General features: G+C 38.2%; 1 protein-coding gene across 2 annotated transcripts in view; it reads left to right on the top strand.

The window, feature by feature from the left end:
* Window positions 1–18784, top strand: part of PPP1R9A (protein phosphatase 1 regulatory subunit 9A) — a gene marked incomplete at both ends in the record, with an annotated part of 146801 nt that overhangs the window by 110296 nt on the left and 17721 nt on the right. For both annotated transcript variants that reach the window (XM_081996364.1, XM_081996363.1), the window contains 5 exons: window positions 4707–4862; window positions 10447–10500; window positions 12864–13093; window positions 14507–14603; window positions 14722–14893. In XM_081996364.1, the coding sequence (XP_081852490.1) occupies window positions 4707–4862; window positions 10447–10500; window positions 12864–13093; window positions 14507–14603; window positions 14722–14893 (709 nt within the window). The remainder of the gene's footprint in view (window positions 1–4706; window positions 4863–10446; window positions 10501–12863; window positions 13094–14506; window positions 14604–14721; window positions 14894–18784) is intronic.

Here is an 18784-nt window from a genome sequence, read left to right as displayed (position 1 = left end):
TAGTCTAGCTTCCTAAAATCCAACATCCTTTTAATTTGTTGCATCCTGTCAGAAAACAAAATGCAAAGGCTTTGATGTAGGCACTGTCTTTGTATTTCCTACTTAGTGTGTTAAGTACGACCTGAGTCTGTATCCTTGACTAAAACCTTTTGACTTCCCTGTATTAAGACAGTGTTCTGTGCACATTTTAGTCAAATTCTGCCATTTCTTGGAATTTTGATTTGAACATGGTATTATCTTCTTCATGTTCTACAGCGAATGCAAAAGTCACATAAAGCAGGTGACCTGTTCCCCTGAAGGCTACATATGGTGATGCAGGATGTGAAATTAATAACATGGCAGAAGTGTATTCACTCTGTGGCCACAGACAAGTGGTTTTATGCAAGTGATGTTTTAATGTATTTTAATATCACTAATAGTAATTTGAATATTTTTTAATTTTTAATTCTCATTTATCAGGACATTCTGAGAGCAAAGCAACATTAGAACCATTGAAGAAAATCTTGACACACATAAAACCAAAAATGTTATGATGCGCTTGAAGTCTAACACCCAAAGAACACATTTGTTACACAAGATCTTTCAGAGAGTATGATTTTTCCAACATCATTAATATGAAGCACTTCTGTAAAAGCAATGATTGATACTATACCATATTTTTCTGTGCTCTTTTGAAAGAACTAAGTATAAACCGTCCAAAAAATCAAATAAAGAGGTGGGCTTGATGTATTTTTATAGTTCTTCAAATGGTGTTCCCTGATTGTGGGAGCGTTTCAGCACAAACAAAAGATTTAGCTTGATGCAGCCTTGCTTATGGTGATTTGGAGAAGATCTGTCTGCATTATCCTGGCTGATGCTACTGCTCCTTCTTTCTCCTTGGGAGTCTTAGGCCCATTTCAAGAATTTACAAGGCAGTTAAACAATGTGAGTAACACATTTTCCCTTTTAAAGTGGGAAATTTTATTTCATATTTATAAAGATAATTTCATGCTACTAGCAGTGATAGCATATAGCAAAATTGCGTGGCTAACATCAGAAGTTATTGCTGTGGATGGGATAAGCTTAAGCCCTAGGTGCTACTGAAATGAGAAATAGGTCTTTTGCGTGGATGGGTTTTGCTCACCAATACAGACTGAAGAGTCTGAGATACTCCTTCAAGAGCATGTTAAGTTTTCATTGACCATTGAGTAAAAAAACATTATTGTTGTTGTTGGCTAAGAAAACAAAATGTATTGCAAGGAACCTCGGGCAGCTACAGTAACAACTGTTAAGTTAAAAGGTTTTGTTATTTTGAAGTAAAATTACTTTTGTCTGTACCTTACTGTTTCTTGTAAAACAGTGACCTTCCCATTCTAGCTTACTGGCACAGGGTCTGAGCAACCTTCTAGTAGTTTCATGTGAAACACGTCAGCAGAGATTTTCCTTTTCAGGGAGAGTATGTTGCATGTAGTTTATAACATATATTTCCTTAAAGCACACATAGGTCCTTTTGAACCTGTAATTTATGTTTCATGTGATTGTTAGGATCATATCCCTTCCTTCTGAAGACAAAAGCAAAACTCCCATTTATTTCTGTGTTCTGTAATGTATTTGTGTCATCCTGCTGTCTTGTTTACTCTTGTTTACCTGAGCAAACTGCAGTGCTTTGATGCCTACTTTTTGCATTAATTGAAGCAAAATTACTGTGCCCATTGACACTCATTATATACGGTTTGTTGAATCAAGATTTTTCTCTCTGTTCATTTTAAGCTGCCTGATGTCCCTCTTGAAACACTGGCTGTTGAGGCCAGGAGAATATTGCCTTCCCTTGAATTTTTCCCCAGTATAACTTAGTCCTTCATATGTATTCATTTTTCTTTTTGTATGAGGTACTTCTTTTTAGCTAATTCTTTGGAGGAATCAGTTTTAACTAAACTCATCTGTTTTATACCAAAATTTGTAAATATAATTAGGCAGAAACATGTGATGAGCTCACCACAACCCCCATTTCCCATCCCCCTGCACCCAGGAAGAAAGGAGGGATGTGGGGGAGGTGTTTTAAGATTTATTTTTTATTTTCTCATTATCCTACTCTGCTTTCGATTGGCAATAAATTAAACTAATTTCCCCAAGTCTTGTCTGTTTTGCTGAGTGATCTCCCCGTCCTTGTCTTGACCCACAAGTATTTTGTTGTATGTCCAGCTGAGGAGGGAGTGATAGAATGGCTTGGGTGGGCACCTGGTTTCCAGCCAGGGTCAACCCGACACACTCATCTGTTCTGTTACCAAAATTGGTAAAAATAATTAGGATTTTGCATTAAATTAATATACTCCTTTAAAATGCACATGTAGCTGAGCCAGGTCAGGCTTTTTTATGTACACTGGGCATGAGTTTGCTAGATAACGATCCTATTCCTGCCCCCTCTTTAATGCTTCAGAGATTTCCTTGCCACTGCTGAAGGACCTGCCAAGATACTTTTTCTTCATGTAGAAATGATAGTTGAGTATCACCTTATAGATTTTTCAGGGATAATGACTGCAAAATTGACAGTACATGGATTGTGTTAGTGTTTTGTCCCCACAATAATTCATTTTATTGAAATCTTGCTGGGATTTTAGAGTTAGTTGTTCTGCTTCTCGCTGCCCTGATGTGTGTGAAGGTGGTGTTACATCCTCCTGGAAAAAGCCAGGAGAGTTAGCAGCCTGATTCTCTTTTTAGAAAATAACCGTACGTAGCTGTGGGGAATTAAATAGAAACAGAAGTTACTGCATGTGTAGTGTAACAGAAGATTTTGTGTGTGCGTGTGAGATCTAGACATACAGAATGATAATGTCAGGTGTTGTTTTGTTTAGCTGTAATGCTAGCATGCCTGAAAACTCCAGTGGGATGGATTGTGTGTTCTTTGCTTCTGTTTTAAATAAGGAAAAAAGAAGTGAAAACAGCTGATAACTTTTATTGTTGAAGAGTACTGAGATCCTTAGTACATATAAAGTATGTCAAATAATTGGTTACTGTTTGTTTCATTGAAGAATATATAACTACTTATAGAGACAGAGGAAGCTCTCCTAAGAAGTGTCTTGCGTTAACAGTGACATTTAAAGCATGGATGGGTCATGCATGTTGGTGACTTACCTTATTTTGGATAGTTCTTTTAGCAACAGAAGATTTTACCAAATCATTCTGTGCTTTCTGTGTGTTTTGGCTTGCTTTGTTTTTTAAAACTTCAGGGGTTTTAAAAAAGGAGAATATAGATTTTTCATGGTCTTTAAAGGTCTCTTCCATCCCAAACCATTCCATGATCCCAAGAAATGGTGATGTTTTATTGCAAGTATATCGCCCTGTTGTTGGACACATATATCTTTTCTGTGTGTGTGTACTTGCGCACCTACACCTAATGTGCTTCCATACACTGCTTTTTAATTGAGAGAGATTTACATAAGCTTAAACAATAGCTGGGAAACTAAATTAAGGTAGGAAGTTGAGATTTGAACTGTTGTTCAGACATCTTAGTTCTTACCTGTTGTTTTGAAAAGTTCTTTTCACAAAAAGTGACACCAAGCACTACTGTGAGTATACGTCTGATAATAATACGATGTGCCTTCATCTCAGGAACTGAAAGCTCATGAACAAAAACTTGAGTAGTTCTGTCAAAATTTTGGTGTTTTTTCTGTATAAACATGAGGACTGCACCTCTTCCCCCGCCCTTCCTTTTCCATGTATTTACTGAGTCCCAAGCTTCATAAATCCAGATGTGGCCCTGAGGGAAGGTTTTGCTTTATAATGTGTTTGCATAGTCATTTGAATAGCCAGCAGGCTATTCATGATGTGTAGGCAATGTACTCCAGCTTCCAGAGGGAGCCCCGCTGAAAGAAAGTGGTACCCAGCCACCTCAGGCATGGGGAGAGATGAGCACAGGTGTATGTGCAAAAGATTGTCTGGCAACATGGGGTTTAATATTGCAAGCTTTTTTTTTTTTTTTTCTATGGTATTGTTTTATTTTGTTTAATCTTGAGATACTGATTGTAGCTTAGGATTTTTTTAAATTGTGTTTTGTCAGAAATTGTTCACATATCGTGGTTTACCAGCCCAAGAAACACCCACATTTTCTGTTCAAAACTTGCTAGAAGCAATTCCTTATTCAGAGTGAAAATTCAGTAAACTCTTGACTTCAGCCTGTGAACTTGTCTCTGACACTTGGTTTCTTTTTCCTGCTGTTCTCTTCCTATGTGGGTGTGACTTTTATATCGTTAATGTGTTTATAAAGAACAAACCAGTGGATTTTCAAATTCAACATGGAATATCACTGGAGAATTACTTCCTCCAGATGGCTTACAAAAGACTAATCAGGATCCTGTCATTCCTGTTCTGCTTTTACTTCTATTTGGAAAAGATTCCTTGTGAAATCTGAGATAAATTTGGAGAGGTCTTCCTATGGAAAAGAGGCCACACTTGGGAAAGGATGAAAACCTTTGAAGTATAGAGCCAGTAATGCTTACGCACTGAATTCTTACTGCTTAAGACACTGTTTTCTCCTCTCTCTTGACGTTCTGAAATAATACTGTGGAGTTGTATTTTGTCTGATAGAATTTGTAAGTAGTGGGATTATAGCTAAAGAAAAAGATGGAACTTTTTTGTATGCTGTGCTTGCACAGTAGTTTAATTACTCTCTGAACAGTCTCTGCTTAATAAGAGGATAACTGGAATTTCTTAAATGCTATAAAATTAAGACAGGGGAATATGCTACAGATGAAGAAGATGAAGACATGGGACCTGTCCTTCCAGGAGGTGACATGGCTATTGAAGTGTTTGACCTCCCTGAAAATGATGACATGTTCTCCCCCAGTGATGTAGACACTAGCAAGCTTGCTCACAAATTCAAAGAGGTAAGTTAGAGATCAGAAAATATTCCTGAAATATGTCACTGGAATTAGATTTCTAGTTATCTCATTGCTCAGTGCTTGTTTTTTCTCTTGAAAACTAGAGTTGATTTCTAGCTATTTGTATACTTGGTACTTTTGAATGACTCAAAAAGTTCTGCTTAAAAGAAGTGGAACTGTTCTTCGGAGTTGTTCTAGCATCAGCTTTCAGGTGAGTGTTGCATTGAAAGAGGTTATATTATAATTTAAGTTTTCAGCACAGAAGTTACCCTGATTCAGCATTTAGTTTGCATTTTTTGACCAAGAAGACAAAGTGCAAGTTAATTCATTACTAGCAGATTTCTGCCTTTCTTTTTTTCTCTTTTTTTTTGGGGGGGGTGTCTTCTTTCTTTTTGGTAAGATTCTAGTCGAAAGTGATCAGGAAAACCAAACAGCAAATGCTAAATTTCAGTGAAGAGGGACAGGTGGAGCTCATCCTATACCATTACGAAGCGACTCATCAGTGTACAGCGGTGTCCTATGTTTGGCCATGTGCTTAGAAAGATGCTGTACTGGGGAAGAAGGCATATTTCAAGCTGATGTTTTACCAAACACTGTGCTTACAGAGTTTGCATAGCATCTACTGGTACTAACTGGGGCTTGAATCAGTGGCATTCATTGCAGTCACTGAATTCATATAACTTAACATACCAAAGTACTGAGAAACATTTCTTCTGTATTTTAGGCTGTGCATTTGATGTAGTTTATTTCTGAGCTTTCCTGAATTCTGATGCAAATAAAGACATGAAACAATTGGATTTATCTAAGCCCACAGTAATGGGCTGAGTGATGACAATAAAGAACATTTTTCTTTTTTAAATACAGGAAGATGGAAAGGGTCAAAGTGGCCAGAACCTCACAGGAGATTTGAGCAGCAGCACCTGGGCCCAGAAGGGGGTTTTAAAATACAGAGGCTCCCTTTTTAGCCTTCTTCCCCTGTACTTTCCTCTTCCCCTTGCCTCCACTCAAACCAGATATTTTATCTTCTCTAAATATATTTCGATACTACTGTCTAGTGAGAGTAATGTATGGAGAGTAATCAGTCAATGAGCTAGCAGTCTTTCCCTTTTCTGCTGATACTCTTTTCAGCCTTTGGATGCCTACTGTTATTCAGCATTGTTTTCTGAAAGTATTTACTTTACTTAAATGATAATTTTGTCAGCCCACATTTCAAGTTCCAGGCTCTTATGCAAATTAGCAGAACAGTTTACTTCATTTTCTAATACTTTGTATCATACATAGAAAGTGATACTTTCTCTAAGTGATGGGAAGATGCTACCGTTCTGATTGTGCCAGTGTACCAAGGCTATGCAAACCACAGATGGAATGATAGGCAAGACATGCACCTTTGAATAAATTACCTGTAAAAGTATGCTTGAATACAGTTTCCATCAGCTTGCACTATTGCCACACTTGAGCATGTCCAAACTGACTTGAAGCTATTTGCACACCTGTCTGATGTAATGACCTTAAAACGCTGGTGTAGAGGAGACCAGATGAAGGAACTTTGGGATCCTCTGGTTTAAGTGCAGGTGAGAGCCTGAGAAGAAAACATAAAATGCTCCTGCATAAGAGCGGACTCTTTTTCGCTAACCCACGCCATTACTACTGTTATGAGCATGCCACTTTTGTTTCACTGATTGCATTTAACTGTACACAGCTGCATTTTGGTGGCTGCTACAATGAGTACATGTATTTTTCTTGGTATTTGCCCTGAATTCTTGCAACACTAGAGGACTTGTTCATGATCACGCTGCACAAGCCCACACAGTGTTTTCTGGAATTGTATTTAAAGAGTAACTGTTCTTTCTTGTTCTTACTCCAGAGATTAATGAAAGTGTTAAACAAGCGGGTTGGACATAATCTTTAAGCATAATAGCTTGACCTAATTAGTTGAATTCAGTCTTTGAAATGAAGAATGTGTTCACATACTTTGAGAGCAGTCTTACTTGAAATACCTTGCTTTTGGAATGAAAGTCAGGAGAGAGATGGGCATTCCTGGGTGAATCACTGTACTTCTTCATGTCTTGTTTTCCTGGCTGTAAAACAGGAAAAATGGGACTTAACTGCTTTGAGAGAAAGATAGAAGCTTTATTTTATCAGTGATGGCTGAAGAGAGACAATATCTGAAGGGAGAAGGGACATCTTCTGTAAGAATTAGGTATTTTATGTCACATCATAATGACATATATGAAAAATGGGTTATTATTATATGCAAAAATTATATAATGATTATATAAAAATTGGCATGAAGATTATTAGATTCCATTGGGTACTTTCTTTCCCAGTGTACTCTGGATATTTTAACATTTTGCTAGCTTTTCATCCCCTACATTTTGCAGTCTTAGATGAATTCAAGCCATTTTCTCTCCATATCTTACTTTTTATAAAAAGTTTTATTGTTTTGAGGAAAATTAATCAGCTTTTCAAACCATCTTTGAAAAGGAAATCTGCCAAAAACTACTCAAAATGTCTTTGTTAAAATAAAGCTTTCACAGTTTTATATTGACTTAAAAAACACAAAAATACAAAGTAGTATCTGCCAAGAATTTGTCTGGCATTATATGGGACATGGAATATGGTATTTCTGCTCCCCTATTAGTAAACCTGCTTAAAAATTTTTTAACTATGGAGTCCAGATTTGCTTGCCAAACAGTTGACCTTGCCTGTTGTTCAGTCTAACCTATAAATGTGATAGGGTTTCTTATCTATTCTGCAAGCATAATCAGTTCTTTAAAACAAGAAAAAAGTAGATGTCCAGCTAAACATTTGTCTGTTAGGCAGGAAAGTGTCTTTTTTTCTTCTGCCTCAGTGGGATCTGCTGTACCATGTACTGATTCAATGATCTGACTGGGTGCTCAGTATTCATTTTTTTAACTTAATAACAGAGAGTATAAAAATAACTGTTAAAACCATCTGTACCTGAGCAGATTGTCATTTATGCAACAATTTGGAGTTTATTTGTATGTAATAAGCTGTTCAAGTGCTGCTTATGGGTTTGTGGGGTTTTAGAAGAGATGGGAATGGACTGTAAGCAGGTAGCCTAAGGCTTTGAGTTGGCTTTTTGATTTCATTATTAACTCTGCAAAGGGCAAAGTCTAGCTCATCCATCCTTCCCCTGATTTTATCTCACTCCAAAACAATGAGGTAGCAGAACTAAGGAAAGGCCTGGGTGCTTTATAAACACCATAACATTTTGAGATGGTTCTTTTGTAACTTTTCACTATTAACAGAAATGGAATGATGAGAAAACAGTCCTCAGCTTCTGAAAATTGCAGGTCAGAAGTTGGATTGAGTGAGCTCAAAAATTGCAAGTAACCTCTTGCAAATGCTAATTAAAGTATCTCCGTAGTTTTATCTACTATGTATAATTCAAAAAGGTAATATATCCTTCTCGGCTCCCTGGTCTACTGGGTGGGCTAGCACCACTGGCCACTTCTTGCTGTTAACACCAGCTCCAGGGCTGCCGAGTGCCCTGTTCCCACCTGCATTGGTGTCTCTCTGTCCCAGACCAGTAGCCCTGCTCTCATGTGGCACTTCCTCAGGAACTGCGTGTGATCCACGGGTTAGCTGTGTGCTCGGGGCAGGTTTGGTTTGGCCCTACGCATCTTCCAGCTGCTGGAGTGCCTGGTGTGCCTCCATATTTTACGTTTCTGCAGGCTGTAACAGTCAGTGACTGGTTTCATTTGAAATTAAATCTTCTATCTGTTTTCACTGAGCACTTGAAGATTCATTACACTTTTCAGTGCAAGGTCAAGAAGTGAGTCTAAGATGGTCCTGGGGATGAGAAGTGCTTTTAGCCTCCTCTGGAGACAGTGACCAAGAAATGGGTGGTGGAAAGAAGATTCCTAAACTGTTCCTCAAGTGGGACTGGTTGCATCAGTGCCTAGTTTATTCCTTCCAGCATAAATTCAGTAACTCCCCACCAAAAGGGCTGAGGTTTATTCACTGGATCACTTAAGGCTGACTTGCAAACCAAACTGCATCCGAGAGTGTGCATTTCCTATGCTGCCACAAGAAGCGTGTTCAGGAGGTCCCATGAGAAGGGAATTTCAAAAGTAGGTCCCATGAGAAGGGAATTTCAAAAGTACCTTGGCCTTTCTCAAAGATACTTCTACCAGTCAGCTCTGTGATGGCTCCTGTTATTTTGAAAATTACTCCTCACCTCCAAGAAGAACTTCTGTTTTGAATTATTTGTACATTTTTTACTAAGAGTCTGGTCTTCAAGAAAGTAGCCATTGCTTCACCAGAGATGATAATTTCTGTTTCAGTACAATTCCCTCATGTACTCCACTAGCTCAACATAAAGTATTCCCAAAGGCTTCTGTTAGTCTTGTAAGAGAATTAAACCCCATGTAAAAACATGTTTTTCCGTAACCATCCCTGGTGTTCATAAATAATGGACAAAGACTTTGTCTCCACTGCAGTGCCAGCCCAGGCTGTAATTCAGGTTTTGCCCTTGCCCTCAACCCAACACACACAAGTCGCTCGTTAGGATTAAACAGTGCTTTAGATGTCAGAGTTTGGGGCCTGTCAGAAGTTTGTCTGTGCTGCCTGCTCTAAATAATAAAGCAGCAAGGATTCGCATGCAGAGTGGTATTGGGTGCACGTGCCTGATCATTTCCATTTGCATTAGGTTTATGCTGTTGAAGCTGTGATTCGATTCGTACTTCAGAGTGTTCTTGGAGCCTGCGAATAGGAGACCTTTGGGGTGAAACTAAAGATGTTTCAGGACGTTTCCCAATGCACTCAAAGTGCTAATGAGTATTCACTCCACAGAATCGGACTAATGTAGGTTAGTCCAAAAGAAATCCACCCCGAAAGTGTGCAGGTGGATGCCAGGCCCTCAGCACTGACCCTTTCGCTGTACAGCTCCACTGTTGCTGTGGCACAGTGCTTGGTAATGTAACTACAGCCTTCAGCACGCTGCCTGGGCCGATAATCTACTTGCAAACATCTTGTGTGCTTGAATGCGATTTCCTGTTTTTACAGTTTCCCAGTATAACTGCTCTCACTTGGGATTAGCTACCTGGAGCAGAATAACTCCAGCTAATGATGGAGAAAGATAGCATCAGTTTACCTTTTTTCTTGCATGAAACAGACATGTGGAATCTTCCCTTGAGGTTTTCCTGACTTCTTGAGTTTTTAAATCACTCATTTCCATATTTGCTTTTTTGTAACGTGGCTGCTTTAATCAATGCAGTGGGACTTCCTGGCAGCACTGGGACGTATTTCACGTTCACATCAGAGGAGAGCAAAGCCCAGCAGGGTAACATCTATTTTTTTTTAAGCATAAGACATTTGGCTTTGCTAAACAGATTGGATGTTCTGATTTGAAATTATGAGTGGTTAGACGGCATCCTATCTTTAATTAGGTTGCACAGACTGAGTCATTTTGCAAGCTAGACATTTTAATTTACAATCTACTGCACTGCAGCACTCTTCAAGGCCTTCTGCTATGTAATAAGGTATTCAACTTGCAGCAGAGGCTTTAAAAATACTGGAGTACTCTCTGTGACTTCACTTGTTTATTTTATATTTTCAATTTTAGTTGCAAATCAAACACGCAGTTACAGAAGCTGAAATTCAGAAGCTGAAGACGAAGGTAAGAATCAATATGCGGTTAATACATGCTGGTTTTTTCCTCTCATGCAAAATCAGATCTGAAGACTTGTATCTTTATGTGGGTGGAGAAGTCAATGGCCTTATTAAAGGCTGCTTAAGAAGCACAGTGGCTCAGCTAAATCTTGTCTTGGTGTATATTCTCTATTCAAAGTTTCAAGTAAAATCTTAAGTGCTGCTATTAAGAGAAATTGCCAACTTGTGTAGCTTCAATTAAACATACATTTTAAGGGGTATCATAATGACTAAATGGCAGATTTCTAGTTTTACTAGAAATTGTAATTGTAAAAATGCAAATTGTAATGCATTTTCTGTGTTTTAAATTGTATTTTGATTGAATATTCAAGTCTAAGTTAGTAGGTTTTTTATTTACCAGTGATGTTAAAGTGTCCTGCTTATGTTAGTTCCTTTTTTTTTTTACTTTTTTTTGTAAAAAAACTCATTTATTTAAAGGTACTTGATAAAAATTACTTTTTTGTATACTGAAGAAAAAGAGCTGTTTCATATTGCTGCAGTTCTTCAGGAAAAAGGTTACGGGTTTAACAGAAAACATTTTCTCACAATTGGTTGCTATTTGTTAGATTGAATTTGCTATAGTAATAAAAAGAAATTGGTTTTTTTGTACTAGGATAACCTTTATGGGAAGTCAACTGATAATTCAGTTGTTGAGTAATATTAGGTTTTTGTAATGACATCCTTCTCTTTGAGTTTGAGTACATTGTAAAGGAAATAAAAAGAAGGCAAAGAGAAAATTGTACTTCAGCAAAAGATTTTAGATTATTATTTCCTTCTAGCAACTGTTTGCACCCACCATGTATTTTGCATAGTGTTTATCAAATCTGCATAAATTATTGTTAAAAACAAATTCAGAATGCAACTGTTTTCTGTAAGGACAATTCCTGTTTTACTGTTTCAGTTCAGAAAGTCAGAAATCTTTTCTTCCTCTGCTTTCCAGTTCCAGTCTAGCAATCGGAACTGCACGGTCAATCCCTTGGGATTGTGCCGAGCCCCGTTGACTTCACGGCAATGATGCGTGGGCGTAGACATTCATCTGTGCAATTGCATTTGCAAGATTAGGGTTAATGTGCCTTTTTGTGTTGGACTTCTTTACCTTGTGGTTTGCATAGAGCCAAAGAAAATGTGGCTAGTTTAGATATATTACTAATAAAACTGCAAACAAGTTGTTTTATTTTTGTGTGCATCATCCTTGGTGCTAGCAGAACCGCCTAGAGCAAATTAAACAGCCTTGATAAGTAAACAAGAATCTTAAGGCATTTTTTGTTTTCTATAAATCCTGGGAGCTAAAATATACTGAACAACCCAGTCCTTATCCAGCACCAAACATTCAAACCTGCAGCTAGCTTCAGCAGGGAAGTGAGAAGCCTAACACAAAAAAAAATTAACAAAAAAAAAAATAGCAAAGGAGATAAGGTTTATTATAAACTCAGCAGTAAAATTTGGACTTCTCTAAGGTCACTTGGAAAAAGTCATTGGACTTCATTGGTGCCAAATAATGAAACATGCAGTTGGAGCTGCATTGGTCATAGAGTTAAGCAGTGCTGATGTATTTGGCAGAATTAGCACCTGAAATCTTCAACAGCAAGGGCATATTCTTCTTTTCATATTAGCTCCTTAGAACTCGGTAAGCAAGTTTAAAGAAAACGAGTAATGTATTTATCACACGTTCTCTCTGTCCTCCTGATAGTTCTGGCATAGTTTCAGCACTGGATGCAGAACTCTGTGCTTGCTTAAATGAAAAAGGATTCTAGGTTATGACCCGATGTTACATTTTGAATTACGCTCCAACCTCTTTTGTTTGGCTTTCTAGATTAAGCAAGATTATGACAAGAATAATTTGTGTGAAAAAGCAGGTAGTCAGGTTAGATGCAATTGGTTTTTTTCCTATCGTTCTCTAAATCATAGACAGAGTGTGGAAATCGGATTCCCCCCAAAATAAGAAATTTCTCATTTTATGGAAGTGTATGAATGCTTTCTGACACCTGAGCCAGATGCATAGAGCAAAATACATCCCCGCTGACTGATTAACGCTGCAGTTTGCCTGACTACTCCACTATTGACAGTTTTAAAGCATGTTGGTATATCGCAGAGAAGCACAGAGGCTGTACTGGCTGCACAGAGCAAAAGTTCTACTTCATTTTATGAGGAAGAATAATGTATGTATTGACCTCTGTTCTTTGTCATTGAATGCTCTTTTCACTGCTAGCCTATTACTTATATAGCTATTAATTCGCTGATTTTCACTATTTGTGTTGTTTGAATTCATCCTAAATGATTAGGGTACACTTTGCACCTTTTACTGACTGGAATCTCCGCTCTTTTGTTCAGCTGCAGGCTGCTGAGAATGAGAAGGTGAGGTGGGAATTGGAGAAGACCCAACTCCAGCAGAACATTGAGGAGAATAAGGAAAGGATGATGAAATTAGAGAGTTACTGGATTGAGGCACAAACCCTGTGTCACACAGTGAATGAGCACCTCAAGGAGACGCAAAGCCAGTATCAGGCTCTGGAGAAGAAATATAACAAGGCAAAGAAATTAATCAAGGATTTTCAGCAAAAGTAAGCAGCTACGCCAGGCTCAGCAAATGGCTTAGTGGCCAGATAGGAAACATATGTGTGATATATTTTGAAATTTGAAACCCACTATTAAACACCTGTAAGGTAAACACTATTTTTCACTTTTTTTTTTTTTTTATGAAAAACATGGGCTCTTTATTATGGAAAAATGTCAGTAATATTCAAGTATTAGTTCAATAATGTTGAAAAATAATACTATAACTAAACAAAGACTTAGACTGTAGTATTCCAGGTTGGAATGTTTCGGAATTACTAGATAACTCAATGTGATTGCAAACAGCCAGGAGTAAACACAGTAAAGCATTTGATTAGCAAGGTTTGCAGCAATTTATATTGGTATTGTGTCAGCTGGATTCACTCCTGCTGTGTACTAATGTAACATCAAAAAGAAAAATTTTTTATTAAATTTTACATTTTATTTTTCTTCTTCTCGTAGATGCCAGGAATGTTTGAGCTGAATTGAGCTAACTGATGATTACCTGGCCCCCTCTGTTTCCTGTGTTCCCCTCTCCCTGATGGCTAGCAAGAATAATAACATCTTTTCCTATAACAGCTTCCATTTCCCCAGATTTCTTTTTTTGCAGCAACTTCTTCATTTTCTGCCAAAATACTTCATTTAAAGACAAAAACTCAAAAACATACAGCAATGTCAAGTGACAACTGGGAGTGCAGAAGTGAATATCCTATCCCATTAGAAAGAGGTTTAGATAGTCGAAATGTCATTACCCATCTTGGAATTTCATGACTGTTCCAGAGCTAGCTGGCATCTTGTGTGCTTTCTATCACAAACATCTTAGATTTTCAAACTAAAATGAAGTAGGGAGAATAGCTAGAAGGAGCTTGGATAGCCTTTTTGTTGTTATTCTGCTTTATGTTAGTAAAAGATCTAGTCAGTTGTTTTTAATTCTCTCAGACTCCTAAAATCACCTAACAGATTCCCTTATAGCTAGCTAGAAAATTAGATTTGTATCTGGAAACTTATGGATGTCCTTCCTGTGAAGAAGTGTAGTCATACTCTAACAAAACAGAGATTTTGCTCCACTACCTTCAACAGAACACAGCATAAACTAAGCTAACATTGTTTTCATTGTAAATACAGATTATTTAAAAAAATATTTTGATTTAACAGTTTTATCGGTTAGAATAACTGAGATTTTTCTTTTCACATAAATTCCTCTTACCATTTTTGTATCTTCACCTAGCATATTCACTTAGACTAAGTAATTGTTTAGGGTTTTGTCCTAATTGCAGTTCATATTTCTTACTAGGTTAGTAATAAAGTATTTGTTAAGGACAAATTTTTCTGGTACATATCTTAAGACATATCAGAACATTTTGTTTTCTGTTTGCATCTGATTGCTTTGATGACAGCAAATACATCTCTTTTTCCCTAAGAGAACTTGACTTCATCAAACGCCAGGAAGCTGAACGAAAGAAAATAGAAGATATGGAGAAAGCACACCTTGCAGAAGTTCAAGGCTTACAAGCTCGTGTGAGTAGTATTGACTCTCATATTTGAAGAATAGGACAATTCTGTCTGATATTCTGGGAAAAAAATGTATCTTACAGATGTGTGTGCTGGGAGTAACACTGTGTTGTATTTCTTACAGATACGAGACTTGGAAGCAGAAGTTTTCAGGCTAATGAAGCAAAATGGGAGCCAGGTTAACAATAACAACAATATTTTTGAAAGGCAGACATCTTTTGGAGAAGTTTCTAGAGGAGATCCAGTGGAAAACCTAGATACTAAGCAAGTGTCCTGCCTGGATGGCTTAAGTCAAGGTTTGTTTAAACCAAACCATAACTCCTATTAATATGTATGTAAATAGTATGGTTATCATTTTGGATTTAGAAGAAACAATTAAAAAGGCAGAGATGTTGTCATTTTTCTGAAATTCAGTATCTCATGACAGCTGCATCAGGTTTATACCAAATAATGCAAATACAGAGTCCCAGAATAGCTGTATGTTTTATATTCTTAAAGAAATGGAAGTGAGTAAGTTCTAATAAAGCAAAGATCATTATTGATTTCTTAAAGCTTTCAAGTAGGATGCCATCAACATTTAGGTTTAATTCAATGCTTCTCTTATGTTAATGAAGTAGGAGAAAATGGTGTTTTCTCCTGTGTTCCTAAATCTGTCCTTAATTACCCAACCACCAAAGATCAAACAAGAACAAAGTTACCAGAATGAGAAAAACAAATGTTAAATCTACCATTTTGAATGGATCTCTGCAGGTTCTGATCCCACCTTGGTTCAGGCATCAAAAGGAACCACGTAGGTGGCACTCACCATTTCTCAGAATGGAGCCTTTTGTGAAGAAAATGCAAATTCTTTAGTAGCACACTAATTAAAAATCTTATTCAGCTGTAGCACACCCTGATTTTCAACATAAGATTTGCAAGACTTTGTTCTACATTACTAAAGAGCCAAAACAATTTATGGCAACACTGAGATCCAGATAGATGCTGTCAGCATGGTGACTCTAACCTTTACTTGTTTTGCATAGGAAAAATAATTCCCATTTTTCAGGCTGTGCCAGTGAAAATATACAGATAACTTAAACCGCTTTAGTTAAAGTTCTGTTCTTGCAAGTGGTTCCTCACTGTTGAAGTATACGCAGAATTAAAGCCAATGTTAGGTCCACAGCCTTGGAATAAAATTGCTTGGCGCAAGGAGCAATACTTAGTGTGTATTTAGTAACATCTGTAAAATCAGGTGTTGGAGGTGTTGGGATTCTGACAAGGGATCACCAGACTCTGTTCCCGTGTAGATTTTAATTTTAAATAAACTATAATACTTTTTATTTCTCTGGTGGAAAAGAATTCATTACGTTACTAAATAAATAGATTTCTAGCAAGCACAGAGATGTTTTATTAAAATTGATATTTTAGCAGTTATTTCATGTGTGGTCCCAAACTGAATATTGCTTTACAAACAAATCAATCTGAATTACATTTTTAACAAAATGTGTGTCTAAAAAAGAGCTAGTCCTGCTGAAACAGTATTTTGGTGATCTGCAGACCTTGTGGAACTGGTTTTCACAAATCTTCAGAGAGGTGTTTCTTTGTAGCAAGTGTTTATTATACTGAAACCTCTAAAGTTCAGGAAAGTACTCAGGATGACAAGAAGGTCTACTGCCATAGAGACTCAGTAAGTGTTACAAAATATTTAATACTTAACAACGCTGTTAACAGAACTCTTTCCACTAGTTTGCACCAGGAGAGGAAAGTGTGTCTTCTTTACCTGGCTCACAAAAACCATGTTTACACTTACTGTTGTAACAGTATCAATACACATCCATGGCTCAAGAGCTGAAATCCAGGTATTTCTACATGTAAAAAAAATTCTTTCTAAAATTCTTTCTAAAAATTTGAAAATATTTTGTAAAGCATTAGAACTCTGCATGTCAGGACCTTCAAATTCTATTTTTCAACTCATATATTTGCACGAAATTTTTCATTTTCCGAGAGATGCTGTTTTTCATAGCAAAAATGTTCCCCTGGAGAAATGTTACTAGTGTTCAGTACTTCTGAGAGTTAGAATAGACAATCTGTGAATTTAAATGCCCAAGTTTAACCGCCTGAATACAAACACAGATTATTTGCTAGGAAAAGTAGGCAATGAGCAATGATTTTTTGAAAGCAGAAAAAGCATAGTTAGACCTTGGGTTCCAGGCTGGATTTATATTTTTAACAGGGGAAAAAGAAAAGCCCATTTTCAAAATAGAGAGATCCCTAAACATGCTGCAGCACTCTTTGGGTTCCATATACCTATGCCACTAAATTCTGTATCAAAGCCTCTGAAGTCTGTCTCAGACAGTAAGGTAGTGATACTTGCTCTGCAAAGAGCCTGTGTCTCCGTATCACCCTTGTGTAAACCTTTTAAGAAAAGGACTTGCCATTGTCTAGTAATACTAATCACTAATAATTAGTGTACTTCCTAATCACTCCGTGGATGTTTGCAGAGGAGCTATAAAGGGCGAGGGAGATGTCCACGATGTCTTTGGAGGATGAGCAGAGTTCCTCTGCGGGCAGTGTGTTGCGTACGCTGTCTCTGTGACGTTCATGGAAGTGCTCCTGTCTCTTTGCTGGATTTTATTTGGTGAATATAACACAGGTTTCTTCTCGAGTCTCAGCATTACGTTTGTGGGGTGGGACTGTGTGTATGCAGCTACATCCCGTAATTTTTATTCTGAAGTTTGCAGGCCTGTCTTCCCCCCAAAAAACAGGTTATGTAAGAATATATATCTTAATTAAAATTATGCCAAGTATGTTTTTTGCTTCAGTGTGATCTGAGGTGATTAATACATTCTTGTGTGGCAATAGATTTGGGAAGAACTAATGGATGCGACTTCACATATATACGAGCATAGCCATCTTGCCGCTGCAGGTGCTCCGGCCGTGTTTAGCATCAGGGCAGACTCTACAACTCCTCAGGCTGTAACATAACCTCATACTGGGTTTGAGGGGCTGCCAGTAACACCACTGGAAGTTAGAAAATAAAAACCAGTACAGCCCACAGAGTTCTTCCTTGCTTTGCCAGGGAATAATAGAAGCCTGAGGATTTACAAATCTGTGACTTATTCTGACAGTCCAGAAAAATAGATAAAGTGCATTTTAGCTTTCTGGTTTAGTGGTCATGAGCTGTGCCTGTAGTAGAGAAACTATTTACTGGAAGGAGTCAGTGGTTTGATCAGTTCAGTGCTGATGCCAACTTTGACAGTATTTGCTCATCTCGGTGCAAATGCCTGTTCAAGCTGCTTTGATGGCTATATTTTCTGGGTGCCTTGGGATACCCAGCGATACATCAGTTCACAGAAGGAGATTTTGAAATCTATCAGCCTGTATAATGGAAAAGCAGTGGGAGGACAGGCGAACTCTTACCTGCTCCACAGTGGTACTGAAGTAATTCAGATGGAAGCCCATGGGAATCAAGTGGTTCAACGCCTGCTGAAAGAAAATCTAATTACATCGGCTCTGAGAGCAAAATAAAATCTGTTATAACTTTTATGTGAGAGATTTATCAGGCTCCCCAGTGGGTTGGGAGATTCCTAGACAAACACGTGGGGTGCGTGTTTGTGCTGGGGAGCAGCAAGGGCCGGCGGCTCTTTGCAGAAGAGGGAGCTGGGACTGAGAATGAGAGCACACGTGGCTGGGGCAGAGACCACCCAACAAGAGCCCAAGTGTAGCGAGCTGGGCAGATCCAGTGATGGAAACTGGGGTCTGCTGAGAGCCTGGGCAAGTTCATGGTGGGGAGGCAGGTCCGAGGGCTGTGGCTCAGGTCTGGATCCACAGCGTACGTGGCCTGAGGGCAGGAGCCCAGCTTAAATGCAGCTTCTGACGAGGAAGGAGCCCTTACTGATGCTGTGTGAGGTCTGTCTTTGCCGCAGGCTGAACCTCGATCGGGTACCTGCAGTGCACCGGAGCGCTGCCGTTGAGCGCCAGGAGCCCAGCTCTGGGGTGGAGGCAGCAGTAAGCTCCAGCCCAGGTGGTATGTTGCTTAAACAAGGCCAATGTGACCACTGAAGTGAAGTAAGTGTTTGCAGTGCTATGTCAATAGTTTGCATAATTTCAGCAGTGAAAGGAAAGGATTTATGGAAGTGCATATACCCGAAAGAACAAATATAAGCAGTTCAAGTCACGGAAATGTGCAGTTATCCTGCAGTATATCG

Source organism: Phaethon aethereus, assembly GCF_964289735.1.
Source record: "Phaethon aethereus genome assembly, chromosome: 2".
NCBI lineage: Eukaryota > Metazoa > Chordata > Aves > Phaethontiformes > Phaethontidae > Phaethon > Phaethon aethereus.
This window is presented reverse-complemented; position numbering and strand designations above follow the sequence as displayed.